Genomic DNA, 19,067 nt, shown 5'->3' on the forward strand with positions numbered 1-19,067 from the left:
TCTAAATTTATCCTTGATGCATATGTTGGTATCCTGCCCAATCTAACTCTCCCTCCTTCCCAGGTCAGTGATGTAAATGCCTGCCTGTCTTTGTGTGTGCTTGCGAGTGTGTATCCTGCTGCAAATCTGTCTGTCCATGTGTTGGTCTGTGCCTGCCACTCTGTGACCATTGACTGCCTGCTTGTTTACAAGTCTGTCTGTCCACATGCCTCCGTGTGATTGCCTGCTTGCATAATCACAGTTGTGTTTTCTCTCCTTATTTGCATTCAGTCGAAGTTAGAGGAAGCACTGGCCTTGGCCTGTGAGTTTCAGAATTCTCTGCAAGATTTCATTAACTGGCTAACGCAAGCCGAGCAGAATCTGAACATGGCTCCCCCGGCCAGCCTTATCCTGGACACAGTATTCTTCCAGATCGATGAGCACAAGGTGAGCTGTTTTATGACAATCCGTTCTCTGCGCTTCAGTGTGTGATTGGGGTGTAGGGTATCAGGTAGCTATGGCGTTCTCTGCCTGTTCTGCGAAGTGTTCCTCTCTTAGCCCAGCCAGTAAACCAATATAATTTGGCTCATCCAATGGAATGATTCTTATTCAACCCCTTATTATTATAGTACCTTACTCTTCTACTTCTTTGTGCTCTGATGACTTTGTCTCCCTGCATTAATGAATGTCTTAGGCATTGTTTACCAAGTATGATTGCTTCTTTTTCTGGCCTACTTTGCATTTCTCGCAATTCGATTTGACAGTCTGTGAGTCCACTGAAGATTGTCCCTAATTTTGTGTGACATGCAACAGTAGAGCATGGGCTCTGCAATTAGAGAATGCTCCCAGAGTTTACCCTCATACGAGTCTATGGGGATTCTGGCAGTGTGTGACAGATAACGAAGGAGCACAGACTTATAGCTGTATATACTGCTGCAGGGGAAGTGGCTTATCTCTCCTATATAAAACTTGCGCACACCCCCCATCTTCCCCATCACCTGGTGTCCTTGGCTTCTGTAGACAGTGTGTGTTATGTACTGTTGAGGGTTGCAAGTGTTTGGCGTGTGTATCAGGTGTCTGAGTGTAAGATGTCAGGTGTTTTTTATGTACACTGTCTGTGGGTCTGTATGAGACAGAGGCTTCCCTGCAGTTGTTTTCACCTTTTGATGGACCTTGTAGACCAAGTGATACTTCCATGCTAAGGAAAAAAACACGTTTTCATACTATTCCAATTCAAGCAGGCGGGAGTTTGCAAAGCAGCATGTAGAAGAGACTTTACCAATGACAGTATCCTGTTTCCAGCAGTTTTCATCAGGTGCCTGTTATAAGCCATAGAATGTGGAAGAAGAGTTGCTGCCCTTCCCTCCTTGGAAGGAGAAGCTCAGCTGCTCGTAAAAAGAGAACGGCAGACCCCTGACTTTGCAGACAGTACAAGACCCATCCAAATAAGTGCTACGTGCAGTACGACTTGATGAAGTGAACACCTTGTGTAGAAAAGGGCCTCACTTTTTGACATGGTCCCCCTACTTTTTGCCTGGTATTTGATGCAATTTTGACCGAAGTGCACTGGGTTCCTGCTAACCAGGTTCCCAGTGCCAATGTTCTTTCCCTAAACCAAGGTAACTGTTCAATTGTACCCCAATTGGCAGGACCTTTAGCGCTTCTGTAAGTTCCTAGTAAATGGGTACCCCTAGTACCTAGTGCAAGGGTACTACAGGGAGTAATTAAGGGCTGCAGCAAGTATTGTGCCACCCTATGGGATCTACCACCAAACACATGCAGACTGTCATTACATGCTGCTTGAAATAGTGCAAGCAAATGTGAAAACACAACATGGTATACAGGGGTGCAGCTTGGGTGGGGTGTGGGGACAAATTACTCAACAACGTAAGTTAACTTTGTGTATTAGGCCCATATATAGTGACTGGTTTACCACAAAATAGTAATGGTTATTTTCTAAATTGGTCTCGAATTTCTTCATGATGTCTCATTTATTGACCTGTGTGTAGAATAAATGCTTAACTCTACCCTCTGATAAGCCTAAACTGCTCGCCCACACTCCACAAAAGAGAGCATTTTGGAATATTAATTTAAGCCCTGTAAGCCAATAAGGGTCGTCTGGATTTTCTACATAGTGTACCGGCTTTCGGTACACTATATAAAAAGCCAGCTTCCTACAACTTGCTGCCCCACTTGCTTGTGGCACCTTAGGAAACAAGCAGAGATGCATTCAGCGATTGCAAGTCTGCATTACTTTCAACTTTGCCCGTACCATTACAGACCTGTGTCTTCCTGGCTATAGCCCAGAAGTGGCATGAATATTTTTCCTCATCAGTCCAGGACTTGGTGCACTGTCCCGTTGGCTGCAGTTGGTCGCCCTCATTCAGCAGTTGTTTAAACACCTCTTTGTAGCTCCAACTGTTCCCAAGTTCCACACTTTTCTAACGACCCTTAATCCAAGCTCCTCATCTTCTCTGGTTGAGGCTGTGGGTTCGTTCAGGGTGTGTCACTGTGTTTTGATGCCCCCAGGCTTCATTGTTGTGAGTATATGTTACACAGTGTGCAGACGGAGATTTTAGACCAGCTAAGCCTCCAGCTACTCTCCCTTTCTCTAAGTGACTATAAACATTGCACAGGATCCCAGACTATGGTCCAAATTTGGGCAGGCAACTAGGCTGCAGGAATTTTCAGGAGAAACTTGTCTTTAGTACTCTGAGCTAACTTCTAAGATACTCTTTTCTAGTTGTTACTGAATACAAACATACAAAAAGGGCAATACAAATAAAATCCTCTGTTATCCCTTCTTGTCGTGCCACAGTTTCAGGTCTAGTTCCATATTCCGTCTCTCATGACATCACCTTCTGGGCTGTTTCCATCTTTTTCTGTCATCATCATTGCTGGTTGTGCTTTCTCTCCATTCCTGTCATCCTCTTAGCTCATTGGAGCATTTTCTGGGCCTCACTCACAGGTGTGTTGGCTTACAGATATTTTGGGTTTTGTGTGTGTTTGTGTTCGTTAAACATCTTCACTGCTTTTTTTTCACAGGTGTTTGTAAATGAGGTGAACCAGCACCGGGATCACATCATTGAGCTGGATAAGATGGGGAACCAGCTGAAGTTCCTCAGTCAGAAGCAGGACGTGGTTCTCATCAAGAACCTGTTACTCAGTGTCCAGTCCCGCTGGGAAAAGGTGGTTCAGCGCTCTGTGGAGCGAGGCAGAGCCCTGGACGATGCCCGAAAGCGTGCAAAACAGGTGGGTGTTAGGAGTGGGGTACCTAACATGTTAGGTTTAATAGAGACTCAAACGCTTACAGCTTTTAACAGCTCTTGTCTTCCTACAGTTTCACGAGGCATGGAAGAAACTCATTGACTGGCTGGAGGATGCAGAGAACCGACTCGACTCTGAGGTGGAGATTTCCAATGATCCTGACAGAATAAAGCTGCAGCTCACCAAGCACAAGGTAAAGAATGACCCAGGAGAAACATCCTGAAGTCTGTACATAAAGCCTAGGTAGAATCTTCTGTAGCCCATAATCTGATAAAGACATCTAGCCTCAGATTACTTACATTTGAATTTCCCAGGTGTCAGACTCTCTGACAATTCTTAGAGAGAATGCATGAGATCTGCAGTGGTGGCTGACAACCCGTAATTGGGTAAGAGGCAGACCCCTCTCCCTTCGCCAACCAGATCTCACAGTAGTGATAGATGTGTCATTCCTGGAATGGGTTGACCTTCTGGGGGAGGCGGAAATCAAAGGATTCTGGCCTTCTGCGGAATCCGGACTCCACATCAATATTTTGGAGTTCCAAGCGATCCGTTTGGCACTGAAAAACTTTCTACACTCCCATCAAGGGAAGGCTGGTGCAGGTATTCATGATTACACCACCGCCATGTGGTATTACAACAAATAGGGCAGGGTGGGGATGAGGATCCTTTGTCAAGAGGCCCTGAGTCTCTGGACATGGTTGGAAGAGCCAGACATATTCCTGGTGGTTGAACACCTGACCGGTTCTATGAACTCTAGGGCGGGCAAACTCAGCCTAGCGGTTCATGAAAGGCATCTTCATCCAAATGTGGCGCAAGATCTTTCAGCAGTGGTGAGAGCTTTGGTTAAATCTGTTCACCTCTCCCGAGAATGCGCAATGTCAGTAGTAATGGGCGCTCAAGTTTCCAAGGCAGCTCTCGCTCAGAGACACTTTTAGTCTCGAGTGGAGCTCAGGTGTCCTTTACACCTTTCCGTCCACACCACTTCTGTCTAGAGTGCTCAAGAAGACCAGGAGCGACCGGGCCCAAGTCATTCTTGTGGCTCCAGATTGGGCAAGGAAAGTCTGATATTCCAAGCTTCAACATTTGAGCATCAGTCATCCTATCAGGATTCACCTTCACAAGGATGTTCTGCTGCAGCAGCAGAGGAGGGTCCCCCGCCCAAACCTGTCAACTCTATGCCTTCTTGCATGGAGATTCAGTGGCAGCAGTTAATTGCATTCAACCTTCCTCCCGAAGTTTGTATAGTTATTTTGGCAGCCAGGCTTCACTCCACCAAGACAGTGTACAACTGCTGAAGGAATACATTTTTATTATATTGTACAGAAAAGGCAATGGATTCTCTTTCTGATTACTTTTCGGATGTTTTGCTTTTTATTTTGACCCTTACCCAGCAAGTCTGTGCTCTGGGCACTCTGAAGGGGTACCTTTCGGCCCTGTCTGCCTTCTTGCGGCTGCCAGACCAACCCTCATTATATAAATCCTCAGTTGTAAATAGGTTCCTCTAAGGTCTTGTACATATGTTCTGTAGTAGGGGATCTCTGTGTATAGTCATAATCTAGTGAATAGTCCCGCCCATGTGCAGGGACCCCGGAGCAATCAAAAATAGTCTCTTAAGCTGTCTTCATTGCGATCCTGCATAGACACTTAAGAGAAAGTCAAAGACAAATAATCCAGCCTATAATTACAAGGCTACATTGGCCAGTACCTCAACTTAAAGTGAAAAGGATAGCAAAATAAAATCAAATTTCACACATATTGCCACGTTTCACCCATAGAGAAACTTCCCTTCACCAAAATCCTTGAAATGATAGAGAGGAAGGGTTGGACAGACAAGCCCCCATAGGCTGCCATTATGTATCTGGAAAAGGGATACCGTGCCTTTAAGGAACTCTCCAGAGACCCTCGGTATCCCAGAATGCACAGCCAAATTCCTTTTACTTTCAGTTATTTTTTCCGGGTCCTGCTAGCAGGGCCCTGGAGCATTGAGCTCTCCCTTTTTGGGTATTTCTAACATTTTTGGCACTTTTCCAGTGTTTTGAGTGTTTCACTCGACGTCTGGGGTCTTCCTCTTCCATTTGCTGTGTTTTAACCAGTTTTACCACTTCTTTCTGTCGAAAATGCCAGCTTTATTCGACAAGTGCCCTGAGTGTGGTAGGAAGAAGGCTAAATCTGACCCCCACAGAGTATGCATACTCTGTCTCCCTTCCACCCATGTCCCTGACTCCTGTGATATCTGTCACTCTTTCTCCAGGAGGACCCTGCGTGTCAGGGAGAAGATTAGTCTCCAAGGCCTCGAGCATAGGAGACATGAAGAACCTGGTGGGGACTTCTGGGCATGGAGGGACTCAGTCATCGTCCTCTGCCTGTGCTTCGGCCTCTGGGGGGCTCCCCAGTCAAGAAAAGGCACAGATCCCGGTCGACGTCGATAGCTTCGACGTCGAGAGGTATGACCATCATCTGCTCCCCGTCGACCCAGGGCTCAGGGTCCAAGCGGCGTCGACGTCGAGAGGCAGGACGTCGAGACCTCTGACGAGGTCGACGTCGAGAACTTCACCGGCGTCGAAACACCATCGACGTCGAGATGAGTCCAGGAGGCAAAGGCGCTCGCCGTCAAGGCTGTACCGCCGTTCGCCGTCAACGTCGACATGACGGTCTACGTCAAGAAGAGGCAAGTCGACGTCGAAGAGAAGACATTCAACGTCGAGGAGTTTGTCGACGTCTAGAAGATCGACGTCGAGAAGTAGAAAGTCGAAGAGGTCGAGGAAAGAAAAATCGACGTCGAGGAGACGTTCAAGGACCAGGACCGTGTCCCCTGCCTCAGTGGTCAGCCTGTCATCTTCATCGGCGAGCTCCCGGATGTGGTGGCACCGGCGCTCGGCCGCAAAGAGGTCTGCCTCCAGAACATCTTCTTCGAGGCCTGCTCAGAAGAAGAGGAGAGTGGTGAGATCATCGGAATCGGAGTATTCACGGACCTACTCACCTTCAAGGCCCAGGACGCCTACGCCTCCACCACTGCCTCCGAGGATGCCTCCTCCGCAGCTTCCTCCTCCAGCAACGATTCCTCCTCCTCCTCCTCCTCTACTGCCTCCTACACCGCACCTCTCTCAAACTGGAGGCGCAGCAGAGAGTCGCAAATTTGCCGTTCTCTGGAGCGACGCTCTTCGGGACGCATGCGGATGAGGAGATGGCCCATATGAAGGCAGAAGTAGAGACATTGAAGGCTGTTGGTTTGGAGAAACCAAAGGAACAACGGAAGTCCTTCCGTCCGTTCCAGAGGAGGTATGGTTCCCAGAAACGAGGACAAGGTTGTCAAGCTGGTCATCAGCAACAACAACAGCAGCAGTACCAGCGGCAGCCTTTCCAGAGGGGCAGAGGCGGCCAGCAGTCCTCGGCGAACAAGGGCCCGGCTGGGTCTAAGCCCTGAGGTGCTACTTCCCCCTAGTCCATTACCCGCTCCAGTGGGGGGAAGCATACAAAATTACCTGGCAGAGTGGAGAAAAATTACTCCGGACAAGTGGGTGCTGAATGTTGTTTGCAATGGATACAGTCTTGTCAGCCCTCCTCCAGCAATTCCACTGGTTCGCTCGCAGTTCCAGCTGCTCGAGCTCCAAGCGGAGGCCAATACCCTGTTAAGAAAAAGGGCGATAGAAGACGTCCCTTTGTCTCAAAGGGGAAAGGGTCTTTACTCACGGTTCTTCCTGGTGCGCTAGAAGGCCAAGAACGAGTACAGACCCATTCTGGATTTGCGACAAGCAAACAAATGGATTAGCAGGGAAAAGTTTTGCATGCTGTCTTTGCACCAGATTTATTCTCAGCTGCAAAGAGGAGACTGGCTTTGCGCAATAGATCTACAGAATACGTACTTCCATGTGCCCATTGCACGGAAACACCGGAAGTTCCTCCGCTTTCTAGTGGGCACCAATCACTATGTCGTACTACTGTTTGGACTGAAGTCTGCACCCAGGACTTTTTCAAAATGCATGGCAGTGGTGGCAGCGCACCTGAGAAAGAACAAGGTGTTTGTCTACCCGTACCTGGACGACTGGTTGATCAAAGCCTCCACCTTCCAGGAAGCGCAATTGCACTTCAACAGGACGGCCGTTCTGTTGAACCAACTGGGGTTGCACATCAACATGTCCAAGTCTGTTCCGACTCCTGTCCAGTGCCTACAGTACTTGGGAGCCTCGATCGATACTCTTTCAGCAAGCGTGTCTCCTTCGGAGGAGCGACGCTTATCGATCCTTCGGAAGGCTCAGGCTCTCATAGCTGTTCCATCTACGACAGTGAGGACGGTGTCTTCTCTACTGGGGTTGATGGCCTCTTGCATCTTCCTCACGCCACACGCACGCCTCCACATGAGGCCGCTGCAGGAATGCCTGGAGGATCAGTGGGACCAGAAGCGGATGAGCTGGGACGACAGGATCCGGCTGTCCCTTCATGCTCAACAGTCCCTGAGAAGGTGGTGCTTGTTAGATCCCTGACTATGGTTGCCCCCAACTTTTTGCCTGGTGTTTTGCTGGTTTTCTGACCGAGTTGACCTGAGGCCCTGCTATTCAGGACCCCAGGCCCACTGCTCTCTCTGTTAAAATGGATTCCATGTACCCTAGGTACATATCCAATTGGATACTGAGTCACCTTATCAGTCCCTGTACAGTATACCTTAGGTATCCAGGGCATAGGTGTACCTAGGGCCTACCAGGGGCTGAAGCATGTATTATGCCACCCCTGGCTGGCCATCCAAAACTGACACAACTGGCTGCTTGACAGCTGGGAGCAAGGTGGTGTAATCACCCTTTGCTTTAGATATAGTATACCTATATCTAAACCTAGAATGGGCACACAGATCTCCTATCAGTCACTCCTATGGCAGGCCTTAACAATCCTGAAGGCAGAGTGCTTGGAATCGTGTGAGATGGTGCTCTGGCATGAGCTGAGCCTGTCTGCGGCTTTCGGGATCTATCCCTTAGCCGTTTCCATGATAGCGTCAGACCATATACTCTTAAGTGCCTTATAATCCTCGCGGTTATGGTAACTTTGGTCTGACATTATCTAAACATGTTGTGTAAGGTGTCATACGCTTTGGAATACTACCCCCTCTCCAGTTCTGGCGACGGGCGTAGCATTCCACCCCTCTAGAGGGAGAAGACATGTTGGTAGCCTGTAACCCCGGTTAAAGTTGAACATAGCCTCAGCTCCACAAAATGGATGCTGCCACCGAGACACAAGTCTGACCTCCTGCTGCTGGGAGTCCTTCCAGCGAGGAGTGCTTGGACAAAGGGTTTCCTGTCAGGGGCGGTGCTAGCACCATCCCAGACAGGGTTTTGTGTATCCCAGGTAGGCAGGGCTATAGAGGAAGGTGACTGCAAGTGGCACCCCGGTGCTCACTGTGCATATGCCGGCTCAAACCAGTTCCTGGGGCACACCAGCCCCTGAGCTGGGGAGAGACCGGACAAAGGAGAGGGGTGTAACCACCCCCCTCCTAGTCCCACCCATAGGGCAGGACTTAGTCGCGTGCCAGCCCCTTTTCTCAGGATAAAGGTAGGAGCAGGCCCCCTTCCAAATTAGAATATCTTTGAATCCTGAAACTACTTTCTACGAAAGGAACTCAAGACTTCTTCCTAAGATTTCTCCCTTGTGACTAAGGAGTAGTCACCCGGCACCCGCAGGCACCAACCAAGCATCGCGGTTTGCTGTAAGTCTCTCCTCCGGATCAAGACTGCCCAGCTCGACGAGAACCGGCTTCCCTGGCACCTCTGACCTCTACCTGCATCATCAGCCCAGCTGAGATTCGTGGGTGTGACGAGACCTCGAGGGACCGGCCATCTTCAAGACTGCACGACGCTTGCCCAGCACGACCACCGAGGGATCCTTGAGTGAGTGCTTTGGGGTTTGAGAAGCTCCAGCACCGAAGTCCAGCCCTCAGCATCCACGAGATCTGCGTGGGGCCCTTCTGCTCTTTGCTGCTCACCGCGTTGTCCAGGTCACTTGCCCGTTGGCTAGTGGCCCTTCTGACGACGAACCACGACGACAACACCGCTGGTCTGGTTGCTGCAGACTGGCCCTTGCTCCCCTCCAACAGAGGAGCACCCCGGACCCTCCTGGTCCACTCCAGACGCCATTTTGAGTCCACCGCGTGGGCTTGCATTTGCCAAGAGTTGTTGCCCCAATCCTGGGTCCAGCGACGTCGACAGCAGATACCACCGTGGGACAGCTCGCACCTCCATCCTGGTCGCCGACAACGCCTCCTGGTCCGAGAGACTGCAGAGCCCAGCGTCGCCTACTCACCTGGTCGAGGTGACTGCGCCCGGTGCCATCCTGGTGCCCACCTAATCACTGGCTAGTGATTCAGGACTTGGTCCCCTCTGCTTACAGGTCTCCATCTTCATCGATCCAGGCTTGGATCACATCGAACATCTTCACTGGTCGCCTGCCAGCAACTTCTTCTTTCAGGCTCCATAGACTGCAACGAGGATTCCCGACGTCTTTTCAGACCTATGCAGCCGCAGCCCCTGGGCTAGGTAACCTAAGCATTCCGGTGCTCCAGCATAGCTTAACTATCTAAGTGTCCAGATCCTTTTTCGTTTCAGCTCTACCTAGTCGGATTCGTCCGATAACACTAACTTTGCATTCACTAGCCTCCATAGACTTTGTTCCGCATCCCGCGTGAGAGTGCACACTCTGCACCCGATCTCCCTAGGCCTCCTGCTCGTAATCTAAAGGTTCAGTAGTCTAGTCCTAGCGATCCCAAAGCCTCTGAGAATAGTTACTTACCTGCTAGTAATTCGCATTCCACTTTTGTAGTATATGGTTTTTCGTGCCCCTCGGGCATTTGTGTAAATTGTGCGACTTTCAGTATTTCTTTAAGAGTTTTGTATTGTGCTTAGCTCCCTGACTCATAAAGAGTTCAGGGTAGTACTGTTATAAATAAATATACTTTTATTTTCATAACAGCTTGTGTGGTGTCCTTTCACTTGGTGTTCAAAGGGTAAATGTGATGGTAAAACAGCTGGCTTAACACGCCCTCTAGAGTTTAGCCTAAAGACTGCTCTTGTCCATGCTACTAGGATAGCTGGTCTATCAGGTTGACTTACAACCAGTCATCAATAAGGGTAGTTTGGACTGATACATAGTGATCACTAGAATAGTGAGCACTGCATATCAGGCCAACTTCTCACATTGGTGGCAGCGGTGGGATAAAGAAAGGAGTTTAGACACTAAACACCTGAGCAAGGTAGTGCCCCCCTTTAAACAAGGGGATGGCTGCTTTGGAGAGGGCCTGCACTGTCCAGTGCATCCCCCAAAGTCAGTGGGCAGCTATACTGTGGCTCTCCTTTGAAGGCAAAGGTAGAGATAAGCTCCTCACTACTAGAGTTGAGGATGCTAACAATTACCAAGTCCTGAAAAATACACTGATTGATGGGTTTGGCTTAACCACTGAGCAGTACAGGTTGCTGTTCAGGGACACCCAGAAAATTCAGTCTCAGGATTGGGCTGACTTTGTTGATTGTGCCACTAAGGCTTTGGAAGGCTGGCTACTGGGTAGCAAGGTTACTGATTACCAAGGATTGTATAATCTAATTATGAGAGAGCAAGTCTTAAATAATTGTCAGAACCAGTTATTACACCAGCACCTGGTAGACTCTGATCTGACCTCTCCACAGGAATTGGGTAAGAGGGCAGACAAATGGGTCAGAACCAGGATTAGGCCTAAGAACCAGGGTGGTGACCAGAAAAAAGAATCAACCAAGCCTCAAGAGAAGGGTGGGAATAAATCTCCAGATCAAACCACATCAGGGCCCCAAAAATCCTCAGAAGGGGGTGGGTCCCAGAATCCTTCCAATACCCAAAAGAAACCTTATTGCCAAACCTGCAAGCAGGTGGGTCATTGGAAAACTGACATCAGTTGCCCAAAGAACCCCAATAAGGAAAACATACCCCCAAGTAACACTTCCAAGCCACCTGTTACCACTAGTAGTAATCCCCCAGGTGGTGGGAGTGCCCCCAAGAATTTGGGTGCATTTACTTTGGGAGTTCCTGGGGACTCTGGCCTATCAGGTTGACTTACAACCAGTCATCAATAAGGGTCGTTTGGACTGATACATAGTGATCACTAGAATAGTGAGCACTGCATATCAGGCCAACTTCTCACAGTGCTCAGTAGAGAATCTCCTCAAAGGGGTTCCATTTCACAAGGACATTCCTATTCAGACTATTGTCATGGATGCTTCTCTCCACGTTTGGGGAGCGCATTCACACCATCTACAGATCCAGGGAACGTGGTCCCCGGCAGAATCCACTTATCACATCAATTTCCTGGAACTCAGAGCTGTTCACTTGGCACGGAAGTCCTTTCATCCGTCCTTCCAGACCAACTCCTTGCTTGTACAGGCCGACAATACGACCACAATGTATTACCTCAACAAGCAGGGGGGCTCGAGATCGCGCACACTGTCACAAGAAGCGCAGGCGATCTGGCACTGACTGCTAGCCAAAGGTCTGACGATAACGGCTAACCATCTGCCAGGTGTGCAGAATGCTCAGGCGGACGCACTCAGCAGGCTGGTTCAAGAAAACCACGAGTGGGTTCCAAACAACGAAGTGCTAGGAAACATCTTTGACAGGTGGGGCACTCCAGACGTAGACATGTTCGCCACCGCCGAAAACAGAAAATGTAGAGACTTCGCCTCCAGGTATTACCAACCGGGGACTCTGGGGAACGCGCTATGGATCAGCTGGTCGAACAGCTTTCTGTACGCTTTTCCACCCATTCCCCTGATTCCGGCGGTACTCATCAAGCTGTCTCAGTCCAGAGTACGGATGATCCTCATTAAGCCGGAGTGGCCCCGACAGTGGTGGTTTACGGACCTGCTTCACAGGTCTCTGCTACCCCACCTGCGGCTGCCGTGTCGGCCGGACCTCCTCACGAAGTTCGGGGGGCACATGGTGCACCCCAACCTCTCATTGTTGAGTTTGGCGGCATGGCTCCTGAGATAGTGCAATATGGACACCTGAATCTGCCTGACGATTGCATGAATATACTCAAGGAGGCTAAGCGACCTTCCCTAGGACTTCCTATGCCTACAAGTGGAAGAGGTTCTGCAGCTGGTGCACTTCCAAGAACTATGATCCGACTACCTGCAAGGAAGATGTCATTCTTCCATACCTTTTACATTTGACTCAGTCTGGCCTTAATTTTCATTCTATTAAGATTCACCTTGCAGCATTAACTGCGTATAGTAAATGCCCTTCACAGACATCCTTCTTCCAGATTCCTGTGATTAAAGATTTTTTTTGAAGGATTGAAGAAAGTGTTTCCTCCTGTTCAGCGTCCTTCGCCGTCATGGGAGCTGAATGTGGTGCTGTCCAGGTTGATGAAGGAACCTTTTGAACCTATTCATAAGGCTTCACTGCAGCACTTATTGTGGAAGGCGGCTTTCCTCATGGCCATTGCAACGGCCCGCAGGATGAGTGAAATTCAGGCATTGTGTTGTCAAGAACCTTATACTTTATTTCATGCTGCTAAAGTTGTGATGCTTACTCACCCTAAGTTCCTTCCTAAGGTGATTTCCGATTTCCATGTCAATCAGACTATAACTTTATCTACATTTTTCCAAAATCCTTCCACTCCAGCGGAAAGGTCTCTTCATTCCCTGGATGTCAGAAGGGTGTTGAAATTCTACTTGGATAAGACCAAGGACATTCGTAGGTCAGACCAGTTGTTTGTCAATTATGGGTCAGTCAGGACTGGTCTCGCCACCTCAAAACAGTCCATCTCGAGGTGCATTGTGTCCTATATCCAGTTATGTTATCAGAAAGCTGCCAAGACCTTAGGGGGTAAGCCTAAGGCTCATTCTACCAGGGGCAAAGCAGCTACAACGGCTTTGCTACGTAATGTTCCCATTGCAGATATCTGCAGGGCTGCCACTTGGAAGTCGGTCCATACCTTTGCTAAACACTACTGTCTTGACTCTGATGCCAGGGCAGATGCTCAGGTTGGGCAGGCTTCGTTGAGAAATATGTTTGCACAGTAGTGGTGTTGTCTGTTTCCTCCACCGCCAGATTGGTTTGTTGGGATGGATTTGCCATTCTATTCACTAGATTATGACTATACACATGGATCCCCTACTACAGAAGGAGTAGTTTCTTACCTGTAACTCCACTTCTGTAGTAGGGGTATCTCTGTTATAGTCGTAAGCGCCCGCCCTCCTCCCCGGTGGAAAAAAAGATAATGTACTGTATGCTACAGGCCTTGCTTCATAAACCTTCAAAAATAACTGAAAGTAAAAGGACTTTGTCTGTGCATCCTGGGATACCGAGGGTCTCTAGATAGTTCCATAAAGGCACGGTATCCCTTTTCCAGACACATAATGGCAGCCTATGGGGGCTTGTCTGTCCAACCCTTCCTCTCTATCATTTCAAGGATTTTGGTGAAGGGAAGTTTCTCTATGGGTTAAACTTGGGAATATGTGTAAAATTTGATTTTATTTGGCTATCCTTTTCACTTTAAGTTGAAGTACTGGCCAGTGTAGCATTGTAATTATAGGCTGCATTATTTGTCTTTGATTTTCTCTTAAGTGTCTATGCAGGACTGCAAAGAAGACAGTTTAAGAGATTATTTTTGATTGCTCCGGGGTCCCTGCACATGGGCGGGACTATTCACTAGATTATGACTATAACAGAGAGATCCCTACTACAGAACTGAAGTTACAGGTAAGAAACTACTCCTTCATGGCCCTGGAGTGGAAAGTCATGAATAGTAACTGACGTCAGGGTGCTGAGGTGGTGCCTGTATAGGTGACACGCACGTCAGTGTGGTGCAGACAATGTCACACGGTGCCGACCGGCGCGCAGGGGTATTGCTTGAAGAAAAATCTTCAAGGTCCAGTCTGACACCTGGGAAATTCAAAGGTAAGCAATCTGTGTCTAGATTATGTTTCTACCAAATAAGGCGTTATCAAAGGTAAGTACCTTGTTCTTCCCTTCGAAGGCTGAGTCAGGAGTGACTGACTTCATAGACAGGTTACAGGACCTACTGTTATTGTCACCATGCGTTGTTCCTCCTAATGCCTGCTTTCTTCTGTTGAGATTTTTTCGTCACCCTTGTTGCTTTTTGCCCTTGAATACATTTGACTTGTTTACATTTGCGGGAACATACTATAAGAGCTTTTACAGACTGGTTTTCTGCTCTTGTAAATGTTCTACTTCCCCCGAATAATAAAGCCTTGACATCCCTCTAGTAGTGTATGAGCACTTACTTTGTGTGATTAATCAAATTACTTATGTTAATTTTTTACGACGTGCAGTTTGTTTGTGCCTTTACTTGTCACAGTTAAGTAGCTTTTTCCTTGCCTCTAATCTTAAATGCTTGTCTTCCTCCAGGAGTTCCAAAAGACTTTGGGCAGTAAGCAGCCGGTTTATGACACCACTGTGCGGACAGGAAGGGCTCTGAAAGAGAAAGCTTCTCTGGCAGATGACTCCCAGAAACTCGACCACCTGCTGGGAGAAATACGGGACCGATGGGACACTGTGTGTGGAAAATCCGTGGAAAGGTGATAATCACTCTAAGGCAGGCATATGGCTCTAGTAATTGTGACATGTGAACATAAGAACAACCGTAGAATTAAAGTGCTGGCAAAACCTGTGTTGGTCCGCAAGGATTCGAGCTATGGAAGATTTTCACAAAATCCACATAGAATGGAATTAGATACCATACATCAAAATAGAGCACATTTACATGATCAGTGGCTATCCTAAAAAAACGACCCTGGATCTGATCTGCGTCCACCTGCGTTGGGGATCCCCTACTTTAGAAGATTTGCTGCCATCTTATTTGATGTTTGTGGATCTTCTGAAAAGAAAGGCCTTCTAGGAAGTTAACCAAAGGAGTATTCTTAAAATGAGCTACCTTTTCGTGCCTTGGGGTGGGTCTGCTGAATGAGGTTTACGAAACTATAGGAGACAACATTCAAAAGACAACATTGTCACATTTTAATCATCATTGAATTGCTATTTGTGTTTGATTGTTTGGGAGTGGCATTTAGGAATGTGCTTCAAAGTGGCAGCTTTCTCTTTTCCCTCTGGGAAGAAATCTACTTGAATCCACTCTTCATACAGTAGGATTTGGTCTAATATGGGACATAAAGACCTGTGTCTCTTCTCTTAACTAGAGTGTGGAGTCCTGACAGGGGTGTAACTTGGTCAGTAAGATCGGGGATGTCAGCTTCAGATTTTCCTACAACCACCCTGGCATATAATGTCAAAATACATTATTTATACGATAAGCAGGGCACATGAGATTGGCTAATGGAGCAGTGGAAAGGGAGATGAATGCGGATTGATAGGGGTACTGAGGGAAAACACTATAGTTTGTAAAATAAGCAAAATATTTTATGACAGAGAGGGAGAGAATGTGTGGGTGTTTTTGTGTGTATGTAGAAATTATTTGTGAAATCCGACAGACACTTTGCCATACCTGACTGAAAGCATCTGTACTCATCTATTTTCCCAAATATACATTAATTAGGGGAGTGTAACACCCCAAACGCACCGAAGCTACGCCCCTGAGGCCTGAATGCTTGCCTGCAGTATTCCTCATGCCAGGATGCAGACTTGAATCCTGATAAAGCCAGTGATAAGTTTAGTTTAATTGAAGTGGATATTAATTGCAAGTTGTATGGGAATAGCGATCGCTCTTAGTATTGTTATTTTCTTGGATATTCATTTATAGCCTATGATTTGTTTCAGTTTTGAGTCGGTGCCTCTCCATTGAAACACAATCCATATAAGATTATTGTAAAAGCTTTTAGGCACACTACATCTCTGATCGAAACATGCTGGCTGTATGGATAATTATTATGGAGTGTGTTAAAAGAAACACAGATGGTATAGTTCAATTAAAGAAAATTGACCCACATAGTAAAGAAGCCTTGACACATCATCGGTGTTAATAACAACAATGTTGTAACAGTATCTTAAGACTTCAGTGATTTAGCGCTATTGTTTCCTGCGGTCATGCTGTTGAGCCTGCATGGTCCCCACCATTTTGCTTTCATCAATCTCTAAGGAACTCTTCCATTCCCACCATTGATAAATCAGTTCCACTTTCTTGCCACCCCCTCGATTGAATTCATTAGCCTCTATCAGCAGATACTTTTCCTTTTGTTATCCTTGCTCCACCTTGAGCCAAGTGCAAGAACTTTCTTTTTCTCCAGTTATATCTCTCCAGTTAAGGTGTATGCTACAAACTGTATTGATTAATACAAGATTACGTACTTTGTTTCTGCAATGACCATATAGCTAAACATGTCTTATAACTCCTCTCCTACCCCTCTATCCCCAGGCAGCACAAGCTGGAGGAGGCACTGCTCTTTTCGGGTCAGTTTATGGATGCCCTGCAGGCCCTGGTTGATTGGCTTTACAAGGTGGAACCACAGCTAGCAGAAGATCAACCCGTCCATGGAGACCTGGATCTCGTCATGAACCTCATGGACGCTCACAAGGTAGGCATAGTTTCCTGTTACTCCAGATGATGATTTGCATTGGTGGACTGGTGGTCCCAACCAGTTGAGTAAACCTGTGTTGGTGCCAATCAGATCGGTCAGTCCCTCCAGAATATTTTATGCCACCTCCAACCAGTTGAGTAGACCTGTGTTGGTGCCAATCAGTTCGGTTAGTCCCTCCAGAATATTTTATGCCACCTTCATTATCATTTTGTAGAGACATTGATTGATCTATGTGAGACTCATAATGAAAAATGGTGTGAGCAATGGCTTTAAGTACTTTGAAATGGAGTTAATAAAATGCATATATATTTCTTTTCAGCTGTACCTGTTGAACTGCACTGACTTTTTGCTTCATTTGTTTATTTCTCATAGTTTTAGTTTAAAAATATCAAAATTTTCATTGTGGCTATGTTAGGAAGTGGAAATGTAGACATAAACCAAAAAAGTGATACCTAAAAACATGTAACATAGCATCTCATAGGGAGAAGTATCCTTGTAATTGCTGTCACTGATAGGGTTCAGGTAACACTGCATGGAGCAGTAGTCTTATTCTTGTAGGATAATACAGGATATGAATCCGTGACAGAGGGAGATGAAGAATTTCATGGCAGACCGAAAAGGGCTGCCTCGACTCCCCATTTTAAATCATTAGAGTACTACTACAATAGGATATGAGTGCGCTGCAAGAAAATATTCAGCCTGAGATCTCGTGTACTGGGAGGAGAAGAAATGCGGTTCAGTTTTATTGTCAGAGGTATAATAACAGGCATGCTTACATTTTTTAAAATTTTTATGGGGTTTATATAGAGCGAACAAGACTCTTACGCGTATCAGAGCGCTTTACAAGACAAATGTAAGAAAGAAACCAAAATGTAGCAAAACAAGAGATAGTTGCAACCATGGTACAAAACTTAACATGTACAGTCAGTTATCTTGAAGGAACAAATGTCAGCAAATTGAGGACAAATACATAGATAGGTACAATAAAACAAAAGCTAGCAGAACGGTCAAGATCACGTGAATTGAGCCATGAGGATTGCTAACACTTTTTTTTTGAAGGAGGCAGGGGGAGGGTTTGTTCTTGTTTCCATGGGCAAAGCGTTCCAGATCCTAGGAGCCATACCAGAGAATGAGCGAGAATACGTTTTTTTCTTGGCAAATCGTTGTGGTTTTAGAAGAAGTGTCTTGGCACTCTGGAGGTTCTGCTGCCAGCAGAGAGCTCCAGTTTCTGAGCTAGATAGAGCGGGGAATTGTGGTGAAGGGCTTTGTGAGTCATACAAGCGATTTTAAGATGAATTCTAGCTTCAAATGGTAGCCAGTTGAGGGCTCCGAGGTCGGGTGATATGTGTGAGTTTCTCTTTGAACCAGTGATCAGTCTCGCAGCAGAGTTAACATCTGTTGGAAAGTTACCCAGTTTTCATATGTTTTTGGGACTCACCTGCTGGTATCCTTGAACTCTCACACTGGGACACAGCGATCCAGTGCCATGAGTATTTGCTCTAACTCCGAAAACATGTCAAATCAGCTTAAACCCTGACACACTTAACTTACTTATAAGACGATAGTATATGGTGCAAAAATATGCCCATGGCATGGATCTGGCCCACTTGTGGACTGCACCACCTGTTGCTCCATCCTCTAAAGTGGCAGTAAAAACATGGCTTAACGCCTGGGTAGCCTGACAGCCACAGTTTGAACCCTGCTGCCCAGCACCGTCAAACTCGCCCTTTTGATAGGTAGGTAAAACTGATTTTAAATATTCAATAAGTCACCCCTACACTGATCAGGCTGTGACTTGTATTTAGGAATCTAATGGTAAAGTAGTATATTTATTGAATATATGAGAAATGTAACTTTAAGAAAGTTACCTCATCCTACCCGAAGCTGTAAGAGGCTAATTTGCATTAGCTCTCCACCAACTGCACTGCCAGTTTTTTGCCTGAATTAGTTGTGAAAACAGCTCCCAGAACAGAGACAGTGCCTGGGATTGGGTGGGGGCGGGGGGTGACACTGACCAGAAGCCCAGTTTGCGTGGGGCAAGGAACTTAGTGTTCGAGGCATATGCGGCTGTAGATACACATGCTCTGCATACTTCTGCCATCTAGTGTTGGGCCAGATGTGTGCACGTTGTTTTTCTTCGAACGATATTGACCCAGATCTCTACCCAGACAGACCATCACCCCCGATGATGCTTTATCTTTCCAAGACCTCATCACTAGAACAGCAGCCTATCCCCTACACAAAGACCCTATTGAGAATGATTACCTTTTTGAAACTTTATCTATGCTCATATGTCATGTGCCCTTTCCAACCCTGTGC

General features: G+C 47.0%; 1 protein-coding gene across 4 annotated transcripts in view; it reads left to right on the forward strand.

The window, feature by feature from the left end:
- The window catches only part of MACF1 (microtubule actin crosslinking factor 1), a 990,087-nt gene that overhangs the window by 881,967 nt on the left and 89,053 nt on the right, over positions 1 to 19,067 (forward strand). For all 4 annotated transcript variants that reach the window (XM_078680764.1, XM_078680763.1, XM_078680765.1 and 1 more), the window contains 5 exons: positions 271 to 426; positions 3,025 to 3,231; positions 3,320 to 3,439; positions 14,626 to 14,795; positions 16,586 to 16,745. In XM_078680764.1, coding sequence (XP_078536890.1) covers positions 271 to 426; positions 3,025 to 3,231; positions 3,320 to 3,439; positions 14,626 to 14,795; positions 16,586 to 16,745 — 813 coding nt within the window. The remainder of the gene's footprint in view (positions 1 to 270; positions 427 to 3,024; positions 3,232 to 3,319; positions 3,440 to 14,625; positions 14,796 to 16,585; positions 16,746 to 19,067) is intronic.

The sequence above is a fragment of the Lissotriton helveticus genome, chromosome 3_1, assembly GCF_964261635.1.
Source record: "Lissotriton helveticus chromosome 3_1, aLisHel1.1, whole genome shotgun sequence".
Lineage (NCBI taxonomy): Eukaryota > Metazoa > Chordata > Amphibia > Caudata > Salamandridae > Lissotriton > Lissotriton helveticus.